This window comes from Molossus molossus, unplaced genomic scaffold (assembly GCF_014108415.1).
Source record: "Molossus molossus isolate mMolMol1 unplaced genomic scaffold, mMolMol1.p scaffold_m16_p_2, whole genome shotgun sequence".
Classification (NCBI taxonomy): Eukaryota; Metazoa; Chordata; class Mammalia; order Chiroptera; family Molossidae; genus Molossus; species Molossus molossus.
Window position 1 is genome coordinate 29,765,512 of NW_023425355.1, and position 17,607 is coordinate 29,783,118.

At 43.1% G+C, this 17,607-nt stretch overlaps 1 protein-coding gene across 2 annotated transcripts; it reads left to right on the plus strand.

Annotated features, from left to right (window-relative positions):
• The first annotated feature begins 916 nt into the window (after positions 1-916).
• On the plus strand, positions 917-2,340 carry BEX3 (brain expressed X-linked 3). 2 transcript variants are annotated; one of them, XM_036270993.1, is made up of 3 exons: positions 917-940; positions 1,288-1,365; positions 1,744-2,337. In XM_036270993.1, exon 3 carries the CDS (start codon positions 1,767-1,769, stop codon positions 2,073-2,075), a length of 309 nt encoding a protein of 102 aa, XP_036126886.1. In that variant the 5' UTR covers positions 917-940; positions 1,288-1,365; positions 1,744-1,766; the 3' UTR covers positions 2,076-2,337. The 2 variants fall into 2 exon arrangements, with proteins under 2 accessions (XP_036126886.1, XP_036126885.1); XM_036270992.1 differs by lacking the exon at positions 917-940 and having other exon boundaries at positions 1,294-1,365; positions 1,699-2,340.
• Positions 2,341-17,607: the final 15,267 nt, after the last annotated feature.

A 17,607-nucleotide genomic window follows, 5' to 3' on the forward strand; every position in this document is an offset into this window, starting at 1 on the left:
CAGGGAGGAGGGAATGGAAAAGTACAGCCTTGATGCCTTATCTGCTCCTGCTGTTGTTTGAAAAGAGGAGGGTTTGAGTCACAGGAGCCAAGGAAATCTCAGGGTTTAACTACCAGGTGCTTTTCATAAGTTGTGGAAAAACCTAACAAAAGAAAGGCCTGTTTTCTGTCCTTACAATGTGGAACCAGAGAAAATATTTTCTGTGTAGTACAGGTGAGCATAATCAAACAATGAAGCATTTCTTTCAAAAATGAAACCTCATTAATTTTTTATTTTTTGAGGCATGCTGATTTTTTTTAAAAAGAAGGAAATTAAGTCATTGGGAAGGCTATATACAACCTACTTCTTAACTCCTTGCCTCTCTTTCTGACCAACCCCTGCTCCCTCCCCATCCTAGTCTTCATTCTAAATTCACTTGAAAGGTATGAAGTCAGGGGACACGGTGGGGAGTGGTGGCTGTGCTTGTACACGGTGTGCGTCTGAGTGCGGGGGTGGGGGCTGGAGGCCAGAGAGATGAGGACAGAAAGCAGAAAAGGCCAAAACCAGGGCCTGGGGCAGGAATGGAAGGGGTGGAGGGTGTTGCAGAACCTCCTAGGTAAACAGAGAAGGGCAAATTCCAATCCCACGAAGGTGATGCCACTTGTGGGCCTTCAGACTGGAGAGCACTGAGAGGAGTGAGAGCGGCGGTGCACGCTGGGCTCCGGAGCACAAACCCCCGGAGGGGGTTGTAAGTGCGTGTGCACGAGGCGGGAGAGAGGGCGTGCGCTCCCGCCACACTGGCCGCGGGAGTTGGGGGCAGCTCGTTGGTGACGCACGGCCCTCACGTGACCCCGAGCTGCAGAGCAGCGCAGCCTTCAGTGCAGTCGTCACTCCCTTCTGGGTACCAGCTCCCGGCTGCGCGGCGCACGGCGGGCTGGCCTCGGCCGGGCAAGCGGAGCAGGTAAGGGCCCGGGGCGCGCGGGGGCCAGGGCGGCAGCCGCCCCCAACCCCGGAGGCCGGCGCGGGGGGTCGGTGCAGCGGTCCCTGCCGGCTCTCTCCACTCCGGCGGTCTTGGGAACTTAAACAGTGACGCCCTGGGGTGGGGGTGCTGGGGCGGCGGGGTTCCCGGGAGCGCAGCGGAGCGACTCAGCGATGGGAAGTCGCCGCCGAGTTCCCGTGGGGACTTGGACAAGCCGGTCGGGGCAGAGGGCGGAAGACGCCGGCCGGCGCGGCTGGGCGGGGGTCCGGGCAGGGTGGGCGCCGAGCCTGGGCTGCAGCGTCCCCCGCCCCCCGCCCGGCCCTCTGCAGGTCTTCGGGTCCCAGTGTCGCGGCGGCGCACTCGCGGCGAGAATCGGGAGGAGGAGCAGACAGCAAGGATAGGCCCAGGTGGGTGCGGGGTGCAGGGGTGGGGGGCGGGTGCAGAGCCCAGTCTGAGACACTCCTCAAGGTCCCCCGTCCACAGCTCCCCGTCCCCAGTCCTCCATTTTGCTGTCTGCTGAGCTCTGGGAAAGAATCCAGGGAAGGGAAAAATGGTGGGCTTTGGGGGAGGGAAGGAAAAGGAGAGATCTGGAGGGAGGGGCTCGAGTTGGAGGCCCCCTAGAGGGCGCGCGAAGCTCCTAAGGTGGGAAAAAATGAAATTAAAAAAACCTTTGATATCGGGGCTCTGAATCCTACTGGTCAGTGCACCAAGCATTCAGTCTCTCCTTGCCTTTGTCTTAGTTGTGTTAAAAGAAAATCAACCAGGAAAAAATCTCATCATGGCAGATATCCACCACGAAAACGAAGAAATGGAGCAGCCCATGCAGAATGGAGAGGAAGACCGCCCTTTGGGAGGGGGTGAAGGCCACCAGCCAGCAGGAAATAATAGACGAGGACAGGCTCGTCGACTGCCCCCTAACTTCCGATGGGCCATACCTAATAGGCAGTTCAATGATGGGATGGGTGGAGATGGAGATGATATGGAAATGTTCATGGAAGAGATGAGAGAAATCAGGAGAAAACTTAGGGAGCTGCAGTTGAGAAATTGCCTTCGTATCCTTATGGGGGAACTCTCTAATCACCATGACCATCATGATGAATTTTGCCTTATGCCTTGATTCCTGCTATTTTCCATAAGTTTAACTGTGATTCTCACTGTTGTTTTCTTTTCCTTTCATTTCTTGATATGCCTTTACTGATCCATTTGCTGAGAACCTTATGTAATTTCCATGTGTCAAGTGGGTTCTGTTACCAGCTTCTAATTGGATATTGCCTTGGCACACAGTCCTAAGTTTCTGTCAACAGTAGTTTCACACATTTGCATGGAAAAATGTAAAGTTAATAAAGCAGTTAAAAAGCAACCTATACATTTATTGTCTCATTAAAAAACATGCAGGGTGAGGCAAAAGTAGGTTTACCATTGTGAGTATGCCAAATACAGTTTATTCTTGTTATTAATTATTGTATTATTTGTCATATGAACAACTGTAAACCTGCATTTGCCCTACCCTGTATATTTGAGTCCCCCCCCAAAAAAAAATATGAACTCGAATCCCCCAGGGTGTCAATTGGGGAACATTTCTCTGTGGTGGGATAATATATGACTTGTTTCTTTTTATTATCTGTAGTTTTAGAAGTAAGGAAAACAGTTTTTCAATGAGTGAATGTAATACAGGTACATAATAATTATTGGTTCAACAAACTTAAAGAATAAACTTTAAATATCTTCCAGTCTTAGCTGGAAGAATAAACTCTCTTTTATTACAGATACAATTGTTTTTAAAAGAATCAGTCTTATGTAAAATAGGGAATAGTGCTTGCCTTATAGGCTGCTGAGTGGAATAGATGAGGTATAAAACTGTGCTGAGCTACCTCCCATGCAACTCCTCAGCATTTAACAGAACCCTGGCCCCCATGAGGTATGTGGGAAGGACTAAAGGGAGTTTTCACCCATCCTCATAAGTCCAGAGGGCAGAAGTAGGTGGGTTCCACCTCGTCATTCCTCTGATACCTGCAGTACTGCTCCCTTGATTACTGCCATCTCAATTGAGCATACTTTCCCTCCTGCTGGGTCCTCTTGCTGATGTGCTAGAATTGTCAAGGTAACAAAAACCCACTGTTTAATCTGGAGTGCTTGGTGAGTTAGATCCCCCTTTGACCTCTGTAGAAGTTTGGAGAATGCCTTGATCTTATCTTTATAGTTATGTTTATCAAGTGAACATCATTCCCATGGTTCTTGGTCTTAACAAAGTAACTTGGTTTTATTTTCATGCCCCTCTTCAAACAACTCAAATGTGAAGGCACTGGGGCCTAGCTCAGGAGACGCATCTAGATGTCTCACTGGTGTGTCCAGAATTGCACTACTTCAAAACACAAACAGGGTAAAAGCTTTATTTTTGCCTATGTTTCTACCCTTTTTGGGGATTTTCTCAAAAGAGCTTCTGGGCGGGCCTGCCCAACCAGTTTAACAGACTTACCCAGAAGACATGTAAATTATATTAGGGAAACATTTTAAAGCTGAAACACTCCTTTCCCATTTTTACCCCTACCACACCTGAAACATGAAACAGCTTTGTAAGTTCTTAAAAACAATACTGAATATTTGGCATTATCATTTTTGTTCGAGCGTGTGCCCTCCTCAAGACAATGATTTTGTCTTAATCATCCTGGAGCTCAGTTTCTAGTGTAGTACCTGACAGTAGATATTTAATTAGTTATTTCACTGATAATTAACTGTAATGGAGCTCAGGACTTTTCCTAACTGTCCTTTATAATTAAGTGGCATAAGACATGTAACAACTTACCTGGAAAGTATTACTTTTCATTTCCAAATGAACTTAGTAAGAAAATTCTCTAACCAAGAATCCATAATGTTTTTTTTTAACCTTGTATATGTCAGTGTTTACATAAACACAGACCACTTATATGGTAATCACCTAGGGAAAATGTTAAAGACATTTGACACTTCTTATTCTCAATCCCTGTTGTCACCCCTAAATCACCTGATCAGGAACTACTGTTTTCACCCATGCTCATGTTTTGACAATTCCTTAGGTGATTCTGATGCATCTGAGTTTTGACGACATAAGCATAGAGAAACAACAGTGATTACACCACTTCCAAATACTGATCTAAATTACCTTCCTTACTTGATTCTACAATGAATATACTTTTGTAAAATATAGTATCTCTAAAATTGGATTGCATTAAACAATCAGTGTATATATTAAAACTAGTACTGTTTTTATCTTCCCAAATGTCCTATTAATGCATGAATTTATTAACATTAATGAATCTAGTATTAATAAACAGTAATTATAAAATTATTAAATAAGTCAGGCATTAGAATTTCTATGCAAGCCTGTGCCTTTTTACAACTGATTTTTGACTTAATCACCTTGGAGCTCAGTTTCTAGCACACTATCTGATATATTACATATTTATTAACAATAATGCATTTAATGATTCTTTTGTTAATTTAATTATTCATATTAAAAAATTTCAAGTAACCATTGAGTCTTTGAGGGTGGTTAATTTTTTACACTCATGTTTTATTTTTTATTTATTATTCCTCACCTGAGGATGTTTTTCCATTTATCATTAGATAGAGTGGGAGGGAAGGAGAGAGAGACAAAGAAACATCCATGTAATAGAGCCACATAGACTGGTTGCCTCCCACACAACCCGACGAGGGCCCAACCGCAACCGAGGTATGTGCCCTTGACAGGAATTGAACCCGTGACTCATTGGTCTGTGGGCTGACGCTCTAACTGCTGAGCCAAACCGGTCAAGGCTATACTCATGTTTTTAAAGTTTCTATGAGATCCCCTGGGCAGTTTGGCTCAGCAGTTAAAGAGCGTCAGCCTGTGGACTGAAGGGTCATGGGTTCAATTCCCAGTCAAGGACACATACCTGGTTTGCTGGTTTGATCCCCAGCCTCAGTTGAGTCATGTGGGAAGCAAACAATTGATGTGTCTCTCTCACATCAATGTTTGTCTCTCAAAAAATCAATGGAAAAATATCCTCAGGTGAGGATTAACAACAACAAAAAGTTTCTATGAGTAATATTTTAAAATGTAACATTTAAAAAAAATTTTTATTGATTTTAGAGAGGGAAGGAAAGAGAGAGAGAAACATCAATGAGGGAGAACATCAATTGGCCGCCTACTGCATGCCCCCCAATGGGGATTTGGCCCACAACCTGGGCATGTGCCCTGACCAGGAATCCAAACAGTGACCTCTTGGTGCATGGGTCAACGCTCAACCACTTAGCCACACTGGCCTGGCCAAAATGTAACATTATTTTTGTTGTTAATGCTCACCTGAGGATATTTTTTCCATTGACTTTTAGAGAGTGGAAGGGAATGAGGGGGAAAGACAGAGAGAAGCACCAATGTGAGAGAGACACATCGATTGGTTGCCTCCTGCACACGCCTCTACCAGGGCTGGGAATCAAACCTGCAATCCAGATATGTGCCCTTGACTGGGAATCAAACCTGTGACCCTTCACTGTGCAGGCCAACGTTCTAACCAGTGAGCCACACTGGCTAGGGCTAATGTACTACTTTTTATAATTATGGTAATGCAAGGCCAATATACATATTTGGATTTTTCAGAGAATATGAAAAATGCCATAATCCAATCATCCAAAGAAAATACTTGTCAGCTTATTATCATCGTCCTATATTTAGTCAAGATAAAGCCAATCTCAGAACCTCTTTAGAGGAATACTTCATCTTACAAAGTTCCTGCCAATGAGATACATTTAGCTTATGTTTATTTTTTGTCTATCCTTTCTACTTATCAAAGCTAATTGGATCACATTTGACCAACTTTCAGTTCACTCCTGTTTTTCAAAACGGAAAACAGTCATTTTCATTTTAGCAGGTCCACTCAACTTGCCAATTTGAGAATATTAAGTAAAGACATTTACATACAGAATAGGATAATACTATTTATTTTTTAAACTAAAAGTTGTGCCATGCATAGAAAAAAGACTAGATTACATGAATGAAATGGACAAAATCCCATATCCTCTGTTTTCTTTCCTGACATCACGTATATCATGTAATAAACGTGCTGATTTTGTTTAGGAAGATCCCATTTTTAAATTTTCAGGAAGATAGCATGTAATATAGTTGCCGTCTCGTGTGTAACCAGTCAGAATGCTTGCTAAGTGGTATAAGTATACATAACCAAATAAATAAGACATTACTAGAAATTTAAAAATCTTTATTTGTATTTTTAGTTTTCCATAAATATTATTTTAAAAGTTATGATTAGCCTGTTTAGAAATGTACTCTCTCCCTTGTAGCTGATGGAAAATATAAATCTATTTAGTGAAAATAAACTTCAATGGCTCTGTCCCCTGTGGCTTAGTTTGTTGAGCTGGTTCAATTCCCTGTCAGAGCCCAGGTTACCGGCTCCATCCCCAGTGTAGGGCATGCAGGGGGCTCATTGATGTTTCTCACTCATCCATGTTTCTCTCTCCCTTTCCCTTTCTCTCTCTAAAATAAGAAAAAAAAAAACATTAAAAAAATAAACTTCGATGAATTTTATATGAAGAGAGAAATCTTCAGATGTGTGCCAATTAAAAAATAATCATTTTCCCATAAAATAGTTTTATTGAGCCGTGGCTGGTTTGGCTCAGTGGTTGAGCATTGGCCCACAAACCAAAGAGTCGTGGGTTTGATTCCAGTCAAGAGCACGTACCTGGTTTCCAGTTTGGTTCCTGACCCTGATCGTGGTTGTGCAGGAAGCAGCCAATCAATGTATCTCTCTCACATCGCTGTTTCTCTCTCTCTCTCTCCCTCCCTCCCTCCCTTCCACTTCCACTCTATCTGAAGATGAATGGAAAAGTATCCTCGGGTGAGGATTTAAAAAAAAAAGTTTTACTGAATTTCTGATTGTAAAATATGCATTCTAAAGTATTTTTGATGTGCTTTGGAACAGAAGAGAAAATGTGTTAAGAAGAAACTTTTAAAAGGTTTCCTTCAACACCTTGTTTACTAAGATCATGGGTGTTTTTAAGTTTTATCTGTTTCCCCTAAATCAATAGTATGATTTAATCTCTATATTAAAGTTTGATTTGTAAAAGAGGAAACAAACTGTCAATCAACTTAAAGAGAGTGAAGAACATGATGAAAACTTATTGAAAAAGGAACAACAAACAAGAATAATGAATTTCAAATTACTTCTGAATCCTTTATTTAGAAATACAAACTTAGTCGTCCTTACTATGTAAATACCTCAGTTCATTTTACTCTGTTCATTGGTAAAATGGCCTATTTTCCAGGGCTGCTCTGGGAACCAAAACAAGTAAAGAACATGGAAGCTGTATTTAACTGCTTCTTGTGTTCATCTGCACATGGAAGACCCAATCTCTTCAGATTCATCTCAGTTTCTGGAATTAGCATTAAAACTGTATGTCACAAGCCAACTCTATTTCTCTACTGTGGTGAGCCACCTACCCTACCCCTCAACCCCACTCCCACCATTACTGAATGTTTTTCTGGACACCTCAATATGCCAATGTTCTAGTTTATCTCCTACGGATATGTGCATAAAGACATTCTACTTGACTTAGAGTTGTACTGACTTGGGTGGGTACTATCTTAGTGATGGCTGGACTATGGTATATTGTATATATTTATCAAAAAGACCTTTTTCTCACCATGTATTTGTGGAATTTTTGTGTGTGCAACCAGTGCTCTATTCTCCATAGAATTCAAACATTAGGGGCTGGGCCTTGGTTTTTATCCACCCTGACGATCTCTGTTGTGTAATTAGAGGGATTAGACCATTTCCATTTATTTTCTTTTTTTTTTTTCTTTACTGATTTTAGAGAGAGAGGAAGGGGGAGAGAGAGAGAGAAACATCAATGAGAGAGAACATCGATTGGCCGCCTCCTGCATGCCTCACACTGGGGATTTGGCCCACATCCTGGGCATGTGCCCTGACCAGGAATAGTTCTGGTGATCTCACAGTGCATGAGTCGACGCTCAACCACTGAGCCACACTGGCCAGGCTAGACAATTTCCATTTAAAGTGATATCAGCCCTGGCCGGTTTGGCTCAGCGGTTAGAGCGTCCGCCTGCGGTCCTGAGAGACCCGGGTTCGGTTCCCACTAAGGGCGCGTACCTCGGTTGCAGTTTGTCCCCGGCCCTGGTCGGTTGTGCGGGTGGCAGCCACTCGATGTGTTCCTTTCACATCGATGTTTCTCTCTCTCTCTGTTCCTCTCTCTCCCTCCCACTCTACCTGAACAAAAAATGGAAAGATGTCCTCGGGCGAGGATAAAAAAATAAAATAATAAAATAAAGTGATATCAATATGGTTGTCCCACAAATCATTAATGCTCTCTTAATTTTTTTCCGACTGTTTTCTCTCTTTCACTTTGAATTGTTTCTGTTGCTGTCTTTGGGTTTACTAATCTTTTGTTTTGCAAAGTCCAATGTGCCATTAACCCTATCTAACATGTTTTTCATTTCAGATATTATCATTATTACCTTTAGATGTTCAATTTGGGTCTTTTAAAATATGTTTTTATATTCTATATCTCAACTAAACACTTTCAATCTTTCCTCCAGATTCTTGAACATAAGCAATGCACTTATAATATGTTTTAATGTCCTTGTCTAATTCTACCATCTTTGTCATTTCTTGGTCAGTTGTGATTGGTTTTTCTCCTGATGATGGGATAGATTTTCTTGTTTCTTTGCATGCCATGTAATTGTTGTTTGGATGCTAGACATTGTGAGTTTTATCTATTTATTACTACATATTTTTGTATCCCTGCAAGTATATTGATTTTTATTCTGGGACACAGTTAAGTTACTTGTAAACAGTTTGATTTTTTTAGGTTCTTGATTTTAACCTTTGTGAGGCAGGACCAGAGTAGTTTAGTTTAGGGTTAATCATACCCCACTAATGAGGAAAAACCCTCTGAGTACTCTATATGATGCTGCCCTGATTTATGGGATCTTCGAGTCTAGCTACTAGGAACATGCACTTTCCTCAAATGTATGAATTTTAAAAATTGTCCTCTAATCCTTTTGGGTGGTTCTTTTTCTGGTCTGGGGTAGTTTTTTTACAGGCATGTAATAATCAATACTCAAGTAAATATTCAAGGGGGAACCCTCTGCAGATCTCCTCATTTTTTTCTCTGTAAGCTCTTTCTTTTGTGCTACTCTGTCTTGAAAACTCTAGCTAATGTAGTGTCCCCAGATTCCCAACTTCTTGTCCTAAACTGTGGGATACCACAGGGTTCTCCCTGGATTACCACTCCCTGTACTGTGGCCTGAAAACTTTCTAAATCAGGATTAGGCTGGGGCAATCATAGAATAACTTGTTTTGTTCCCACTCACTCAGGAATGGCTTACCTCTGTTGCCTGGAAGTTTTGGGAACAGTTGGCTCATATATTTAACGTAGTTTTTAGTTGTATAAGATTGGAAAGTAATTCCATTCTGTTACTCTACTGGTCAGGAGCATAAATCCTGGTATTCTTTAATAAATGCTTAATGTGGCCATTGTGACTCTGTGGGAATGAATCCTCAAGTCCTTAGACCAGTTAGTTAGTTCTACCTCTGACTAAAAAACAACAGGTAAGTCACTTCATTTTTCTAGAGGCAAAGACTTGTATTTTCCAAGTAGCCTAGCAGGGGCAGGAAGACATAGCAAAATAAAACATAAATAATAATTTTGTATTGTATTGTGAAAGAAAAAAATGCACTAGATATTTGTTAAAAACAGCAAGGAAGACTTTACTCAAGACTACTGCTACAGGCATCAAGACTATTACAATAGGGGAGAGAGACTGAACTCAAGAAAGTAAGGTATATAACTACACATGGGAATGTGCATATACAAATAAAAAACAAAGGAATCCATCACTGATGACATTTGGAAATGGATATGTGATTAAAATGGACATTTCTGTTACTTAATTCAGTGCCAGTTTTTTTTTTAATATATTTTAATTATTTGTACAGTTCCCATCTTATTGCCATTAAAACAATTCTGATAATGTATGTCGTCATGCTAATTTGGAATGTGCAGAAAATAATGGTAATAATAACATACTTTTAGTGTTCCAGACAGTATTCTAAGCTATTTACAGGTACTCAAAGAAACCTGTGAGAGCTACACTATCAATGCCCCCACTTTAAATAGGAGGAAATTGAGGCCTATAGAGGTTAAGCAAATTATCTGAGGTTACAAAACCAGGATATAGCCAAAACTATTGACCTCCAGAATCAGTGATTTCAGCCTCTCAAAAAAACAAATAATAAATTTATTAAAATGCCGATTGGAACAGCTGGAGACAGCTACATATTTTATAAATATAATTTTTTTAAATTGTTGTTATTCTAGATATCTTAGTAGTGGCAAATCTCAATCTTATTGTTTCTTCTACAGGGAATCACTTTTTTCTTCATGTTGAATAAAACTTGGCATAACGGATATAATGAGGCAATTGATGTTGGGAACCAAAGAGTAATAAAAGCAAAGGGAAAAAATGGGGTCCCCAACATTGTGGACCTGAGAAGTCAGCATAATTAAGTCCAAGTTGTGAGAAAGATGATGAGGAGAAAACAGAAACTATGAAGAAGCAAAAGCAAGGACACAGAGAAAAGCTATCCAGTAAAATATTAAGGCACCGTGTAGCAATGGGAGAGAAATAGACATTTGTTGTGTAATGCATATTTCATGAGATGTGCCAATTAGATTCCTTCTGGGTGTTTGATCCATACACATTTCAAAAATGAATAGGTATTCTGTGGCAAATAATATCTCCTAATTTGTTTTAAAATATTGTGATGGATTTATTTATCTCCTTTAACAAAACTTGAATGTCTATTGGACACATTAAAAAGTAAAGTAAAGGGATAACTTGTGACCAGAGCCAGCACTGCAGCTTGGACATCACTGAGTAGGAAGCCTGCAGCAGAGAAACAGGGTTAATCTTGATGAGCAGTGGAACAAATTTTGAACCTGTTTAGATGGAGATACACTTGGGACATTCAGGAGAGTTTCACTAGAAAAGTGAATAAAAATCCATAGAGCCAGAGAAGAGAGCAGTCTAGGCTAGAGATGTGGAATTGGGTGTCTTCATCACTATGATTAGTGACAACTGCAGAAGTGGATGGAATCATCCAGGGAGAACATGGAGACAGAGAAGAAAGAGGACATGCAATATTTAGGGAAGCGATATAGTTCAGGCTGTTCGAGTCCAAGGGTTAGAACCTGTCAGTTCTAATCAGCTCTAGGTGTTGTAATGTGGGAGTGAGATAACCAGAGATGCACAACCGAATTGTAAATGGGCACTTCATTATACCTGCAGGCTGGGGGGAGGGGTACGACTTCCCCAGATCCTCGGCAGTAATTCTTCTTGCTTGTCTGATTTTAAAGACAGAAGCCCCATGCCCCTTGTGCCCCCCCCCGGCCCCCCCACCCAGGGGACTGGTACAATAATGGGTGTGACAGCGATTACAGAAGTCAAAATTAGCATTATTCACCGGGCTCACAAGTACCTACAAATGCCTGCAAATACAGATACCTGGAAGCTGCAAATGCCTCCCAACACGTGGGGCAACTATAATCTTAAGCAAATTTCCTTTACTTCTAGGGGTAATTAACCTATTGAAAAATATCAAGGAAGGTCCATTGATGATAAAAATGGGTTCATTTAGTCGCCTTAGCCAAGAGGCCTACATAAGAATGGAATCTAGCCCTGGCCGGTTTGGCTCAGCAGTTAGAGCGTCGGCCTGAGGTACAGAGAGACCCGGGTTCGGTTCCCGCTAAGGGCACGTACCTCGGTTGCAGTTTGTCCCCGGCCCTGGTTGGTCGTGCGGGTGGCAACCACTCGATGTGTCCCTTTACATCGATGTTTCTCTCTCTCTCTCTTCCTCTCTCTCCCTCCCGCTCTGTCTGAACAAAAAAAAAAAATGCAAAAATGTCCTCGGGTGAGGATTAAAAAAAATAAATAAAAATAAAAATCAATGAAGAAAAAAAAAATTAAAAAAAAAAAAAAAAAAAAAAGAATGGAATCTAGTCGCCTTAGCCTCAGGGCCCAGGTCATTCCCCACTGGTTTTCATGACAAGCCAAATCCTTGACTCAACTTAGTTTTTTATGAAGCCATTTATTGGATATGGCCCAAAGGCTAGGAGTAAACATAATATAGCGAGAGGGCCGGCAATGGCGGATAATAGAGTTGTAAACCAATTTTCAGATTATCGCCTTTTTCTTTCTTGTTCCTCAGTATTTTTCCTAACTAGTGATAAACTTTCTTGAATAATCCCTGAATTATTCTCATAAAAACAGCATTTTTCTCCCAGTGCAACACATAATCCTCCTTTCTTAAGAAATAAGAGGTCTAATCCTCTCCTGTTCTGTAGGACCATTTCCAAGTTCCCAGTTCCATTGGGGCCCAGGTCTATAAGGATTCCCCTGAACAGTCATAACCAGACAAATCAAAGTCCCGATAAATGCAAGTCTTATCTGGAGAGGCCTGAACCATCCATTTTGCTTTTTCCCCCTCAGCCATGAATGGTGCTGCCAGATGGGGATGTCATTGACCTTGAGAGCTGTTGGTGCAGGCAGGATGACAGTGTATAGTCCCTTTCAGGCCAGAGTTATTCCCTGAGTGGTGAACTTCTTTACCCATATCAAGTCCCCAGGCTGGAAAGGGTTCACAGGGCCCAAGGTGGGCTCAGGCAGGTGTCGCAGACGTGTTTAGGGACAGCTTTCTGGGCAGACTACAGGGCCTGCAAGAACTGTGAGAGGGCAAGGGGAGCAGAGTGGTCCAGTTTTCACCGGTTCCTAAATTAAATTTGGTTAAGGTTTTCTTTAAGGTCCTTGTTCATGTGCTCTATCTGCCTGGCACTCTGTGGGCGATAAGCACAATTGAGCTTCCAATTTATATTTAACCCCTTAGAGATATCCTGTGATCTCTTTGCTATAAAGGCGGGGCCATTGTCTGATCCAAGGGCCAGGAGTAGCCTAAACCTGCTACTCCCTTTACTACATCCCAGACTGTTATTCCATTACCAGGGGCAAGCTCTCTCTCTCTCTCTTAGTGTCCTATTTTCTTCCCTTCTTGAGTATTCCCCCACTGTCCTGTCTTCCTGTAATATATATGTCCCTTTCTTTTATCCTTTCTTATCTTTTTATTTCCTCTGCATAATCCTTCTCCTTTTATTTCTTTCCTCTACACAATCCATTAACTTGCATAAACCCTCTGCAACTTTCCAAGTCCTTCCCCTGACATTAACCTGAGAGCTTGCTCAATTTATCTGCAGTCTGCACATTCCCCAGCTTTTCTTCTCCTCCTTCCTACTCAGACCTACACATTCCTACTTCCCTCCGCCTTCTTCCTTTCCCTGTGACCTTATTGGACATTACCTGCCTCTCAGGAGTTCAGTAAGCTTGATGTAACCTAGGTGGGTAGTCTGGTGCAGCTGGTTGACAAAAGTCCAACCTAGAGCCTCTGGGACCAACAACCTTCCATCAGGCAGTGTCCACCATCCATTGATTTCCTTCATGGCTTGTTTATGCTTGGCCAAGTCATTTTCTGACCTAGTGTATCTGGACAGGCCCCACTGCTTTTAGGGTTACCTCCCAAGTTTTCTGATCTGCAGCAGATTTTCCGTGCCCTATTGGAGAGCCTGGATTAGGGCTATGAGTTCAGCCCATTGGGTTGAAGTTCCCCTATTCAAGGACTGTGACAAGATGACACAGTCCAGAGTTACTACTGCTGCCCCCAGCATACCTGATTTCTTCCTGGACATAGCTGCTCCCATCCGTGAACAATACCTCATCTGATGATGGCAGTGGGACATCCTTGAGGTCAGGGCAGGCTGTCTGCACTATGTCAGTTACCTCCAGGCAGTCCTGTAGAGGTTACTTTGGGTCATCATCTGGAGGCAGGCTGCCAGGATTGATGGCCAATGGCCTGGAGTGGCAGTGGCCAGCAATTGAACAATCACTGGAGAAGATCACATCTGAGTAGGGGGTATGGGCACTCTGGCATGACCAGAAATGAGTGAGTCACAGAATTTTTCCCAAGGTCTATAGTCCTCTTTGAAGTCCAGGAGTAGGTTAGGGGCCCATTGGCTCGGTCAGGACTGAGACTGCTACACCAGTATCTACCAAGAAACTAGTTTGTCCCCTATTGTCTTGTTATTCTTGGCTACTGAAGGCTCAGTTGGAAGGAGCACTGGCCCTATTATTTTACTATCCCTAATTGGGACCTAAGCCTGCCATCCTGACCCTTCCTAGGGTGATCCTTCCCATGGGCCCTGTTTTCCTTAAGGCTGCTACTACCACCTTTGCTATTTCAACAAATTGGGCCTTTAGGCCTAACAGGAGAACATGGTGAAAAGTGTCCAAGGAAACCCTCCCCCTGGCAGTATTTGGGTCCCACCGTGGGCAGAGGGATGGGAAAATTTCCTCTGACCCCAGGTTTTCAAAAGGATGTAGGAAAGGGAAGCATCATCCTAGTGCATATGTTTACATGGGGCAGAGTGTTTTTCAACTCTCCAAGAGCACTTTGTGCCCATGCCTGGGATCCCTATTTTCAACTCCCCAAAGTTCAGAGAAGCCTGTTGGAAACTTGCTGCCACCAAACATGGTGTGGCCAAGCTGCCCGGGTTGGCACAGAATGAACATGCCTCTTCTGTGGCCTGACCACACTTCCTGGGGAACCTGTGGTCCCTACAGCCTCTGGGTGAGTGCCTGTGTGCCTGCCCGCCACCCCCATTTCCCAGGACGAGGGTCTCTCCACACCAGGGCCTAGTCCGATGTGTGGCGCCATGCAGGATGCACAAGGCAGCCCACTGGCAGGGATGGCCCCTGAGTCATTTATTACTCTGTTAACTGCCTATAACAACTGAGATACAAAATCTTGATATAGCTCTTCAGGTCCTTGTCTGATGGATGTAAGATCTAACAAATTTTTCCCTTTTGTTGGGAGCTCTTTTCAGGCCTTCAAAGCACAAATATTAATCACAGCTGTAGCAGAAGATGGTGAGGGAGTATTTAAAGACACATAGCCTTTCTCGGATTTCCTGGAGTCTTTCACTACACCTTGCTTCCCCACATTATTAGCCCCCTGCACAGGATCAAGGCAATCTCTAATTAGGGCCCAAAGAGTAAATGTTTGCGCCAGAAACTTGTCCAGGCCTTTTGCTGTATCTCTGCCTCACAGGCACTTTCCTACCATTGCCCAGGTTTCTCTTGGGGCCTAGTATGGGGCCCACTACCAGTATTTGTGCCCTAATCAAAACTTCCTCAAATCCTTCCCTAAGAACATTTACTATGCAACCCAATGAGGTCTTCTGGGCACTAGGACTGCTAGCCATGATTAGACTAACCATAACACAGCTGAGGAAGACACAGTAGGGAGGCAGACAAGGACAAAAACAAGGGAAGACACACAAGACAGAAGCTTTTGCTTTGTCTGCCTGGCCATTCCCCACACAGGTGAGGACTCACACAGGCTCCTGTTACAAACATTGTGGAGCACGGTCACTCACACAATTACATTCACACACTCACACACAGTTTGAATTTTCCTCCAGAAATTCCCTATCCAGAGCAGTGCCTATGCCACATGGGAGGTGATCAGTTTCCCCTTCCACCCCAGTGGCAAGTCCGAATGAACAGAATTTTCCAGATTTGAACCAGAATTTGCCAGATTTGAAACCCTACCTAACATCTTAAGGGGATTCCCAGGAGAGGAGAGGCTGCACTGCGTCCGGCCCTCTCACTCTCATCCAGACAGACCGGTCACCCAGAACTCATCTCTGGAGGCTTTTACCAGGTCTCCTGTTATATTTTTGGGGACATCTTGGCATCTCCTAGCCGGTTGTCAGAAACCCAAGTAGGATATCTGGGGCCCTGGAACTCAGGGGGCGCCCCACCTCAGACCTATAGGGGTCCAATGGCCTGAATGGGAGAGGCTGCTCATCCTAGGTGTCCCAAAACACCAGGAATCTCCCTGAGGCCTTCAAATGTTGTAATGTGGCAGCAAGATAACCAGAGATGCACAGCCGAATTGTAAAGGAGCAATTCATTACACCAACATTGATGGGATGAGGGGGTACAGCTTCCCCAGATCCTCAGCAGTGATTCTTCATGCTCATCTGATTTTAAAGCCAGAAGCCCCATCCCCCTATCCCACTATTGTAAGGGGACGGGTACAATAGTGGTGTGACAGCGATTACAGAAGTCAAAATGAGCAGTATTTACCAGGATCACAAGTACCTGAAAATGCCTGCAAATACTGATATTGGTAACTAAAAATGCCTCCCAACATGTGGGACAACTATAATCTTAAGCAAAATTCCTTTACTTCTAGGGCTAATTAACCTATTATTGGAAAAATATTGAGGAAGGTCCATTGATGATTAAAAAAAAAAAAAAATGGATGCATTTAAGTCACTTTAGCCAAAAGGCCTACATAAGAATGGAATCTAGTCACCTTAGCCTCAGGTCCAGGTCATAAGTCTCTACTCTGTTACTATTCTAAATAAAATAAAACTATAAAATAGTTATTTAAGATTCACATTCAATATAAGAAGAGACAAGGATGAACCTAAGAGAATGTTCAAAGGTATATTATGCAAACTGCATCTATAAGAAAGCTGGTATTGAGAGAATTCCAAAATAGCAGCAGAGTGAATGGAAGCTACACAGACCATTTCCCAGGACCAAACTGGAATTACAACTAATATAAAGACAAATCATTGGGAAAAAGCAACAGAGAAGGAGCTTGCGAGGATCATATAACCAGGAACACTGACTCAGTCCTGGTAGGATTTCAGAGGCATGAGAGGGGGCTGGAAGCCCACAGACAGCAGCGGCCTTAGCTGTGAGCAGCGCCCTTGGGATAAACTCCCAAGTGGCTCCACAGCCCAGAGCCGAGACAGACGCTAAAATAGCCACAGCCATTCACCTTGGGCTCCGGCAGAGGGAGGGCGGACTGAACTGGAACTGAGTGGGGACACTCAGGATTTGGAGGGCACTCAGAGCTTTTGCTGAGTTGCAGCCACGCAGCACGGTGCCCATCTTATTCCTTTCCAGAGCTCAAGGACAAGGCAGTGGCCCCTCCCTCAGAGATTCAACCTCACCAGGGGGACCATTGATATGCAAATTGAGGCTCATTAACAACCAGCATCTGCCCCACCCTCAGGAAATCCCTTTACACTGAGCACCTGTGGGAGCTTTTTATTCAACTGAGAACTCAAGGCTCTTCAAGTAAGTGCTACTGATAGCCTCCAGGAAAAAAGCTAGAGGACAACTGAACCATTACTGGGCTAGGAACTCTAACCAGAAAAGTAAGACTTGACAGTAATGTTTAACATGGGTCCTAACTCGCTCATCCAAACCCAGGAAAGGGAGCCACAAACAGCAGAACACCAACACGCACAAAAAAACTGTGGCAGGCTCCAAAGCCCCTGTGATAGCCAAAATGGTAAAACAAAGAAACAAAAGCCAAATGAAAGAACAAGAGACCTCTACCAAAGATGAGATAAATGTGGAGCAGTAAGGAGGTTAACAGAGCTAAAATTCAGAGCCATGATCTTGAGGAAGCTCAACAGCATGAGTAAGAACATCAACACCATGAGTAAAGACATAGAAATGTTGAAAA

Bases quoted from the DNA above. Each gene is read 5' to 3' on its own strand.
- BEX3 (XM_036270992.1), top strand. From the start codon at position 1,737: ATGGCAGATATCCACCACGAAAACGAAGAAATGGAGCAGCCCATGCAG.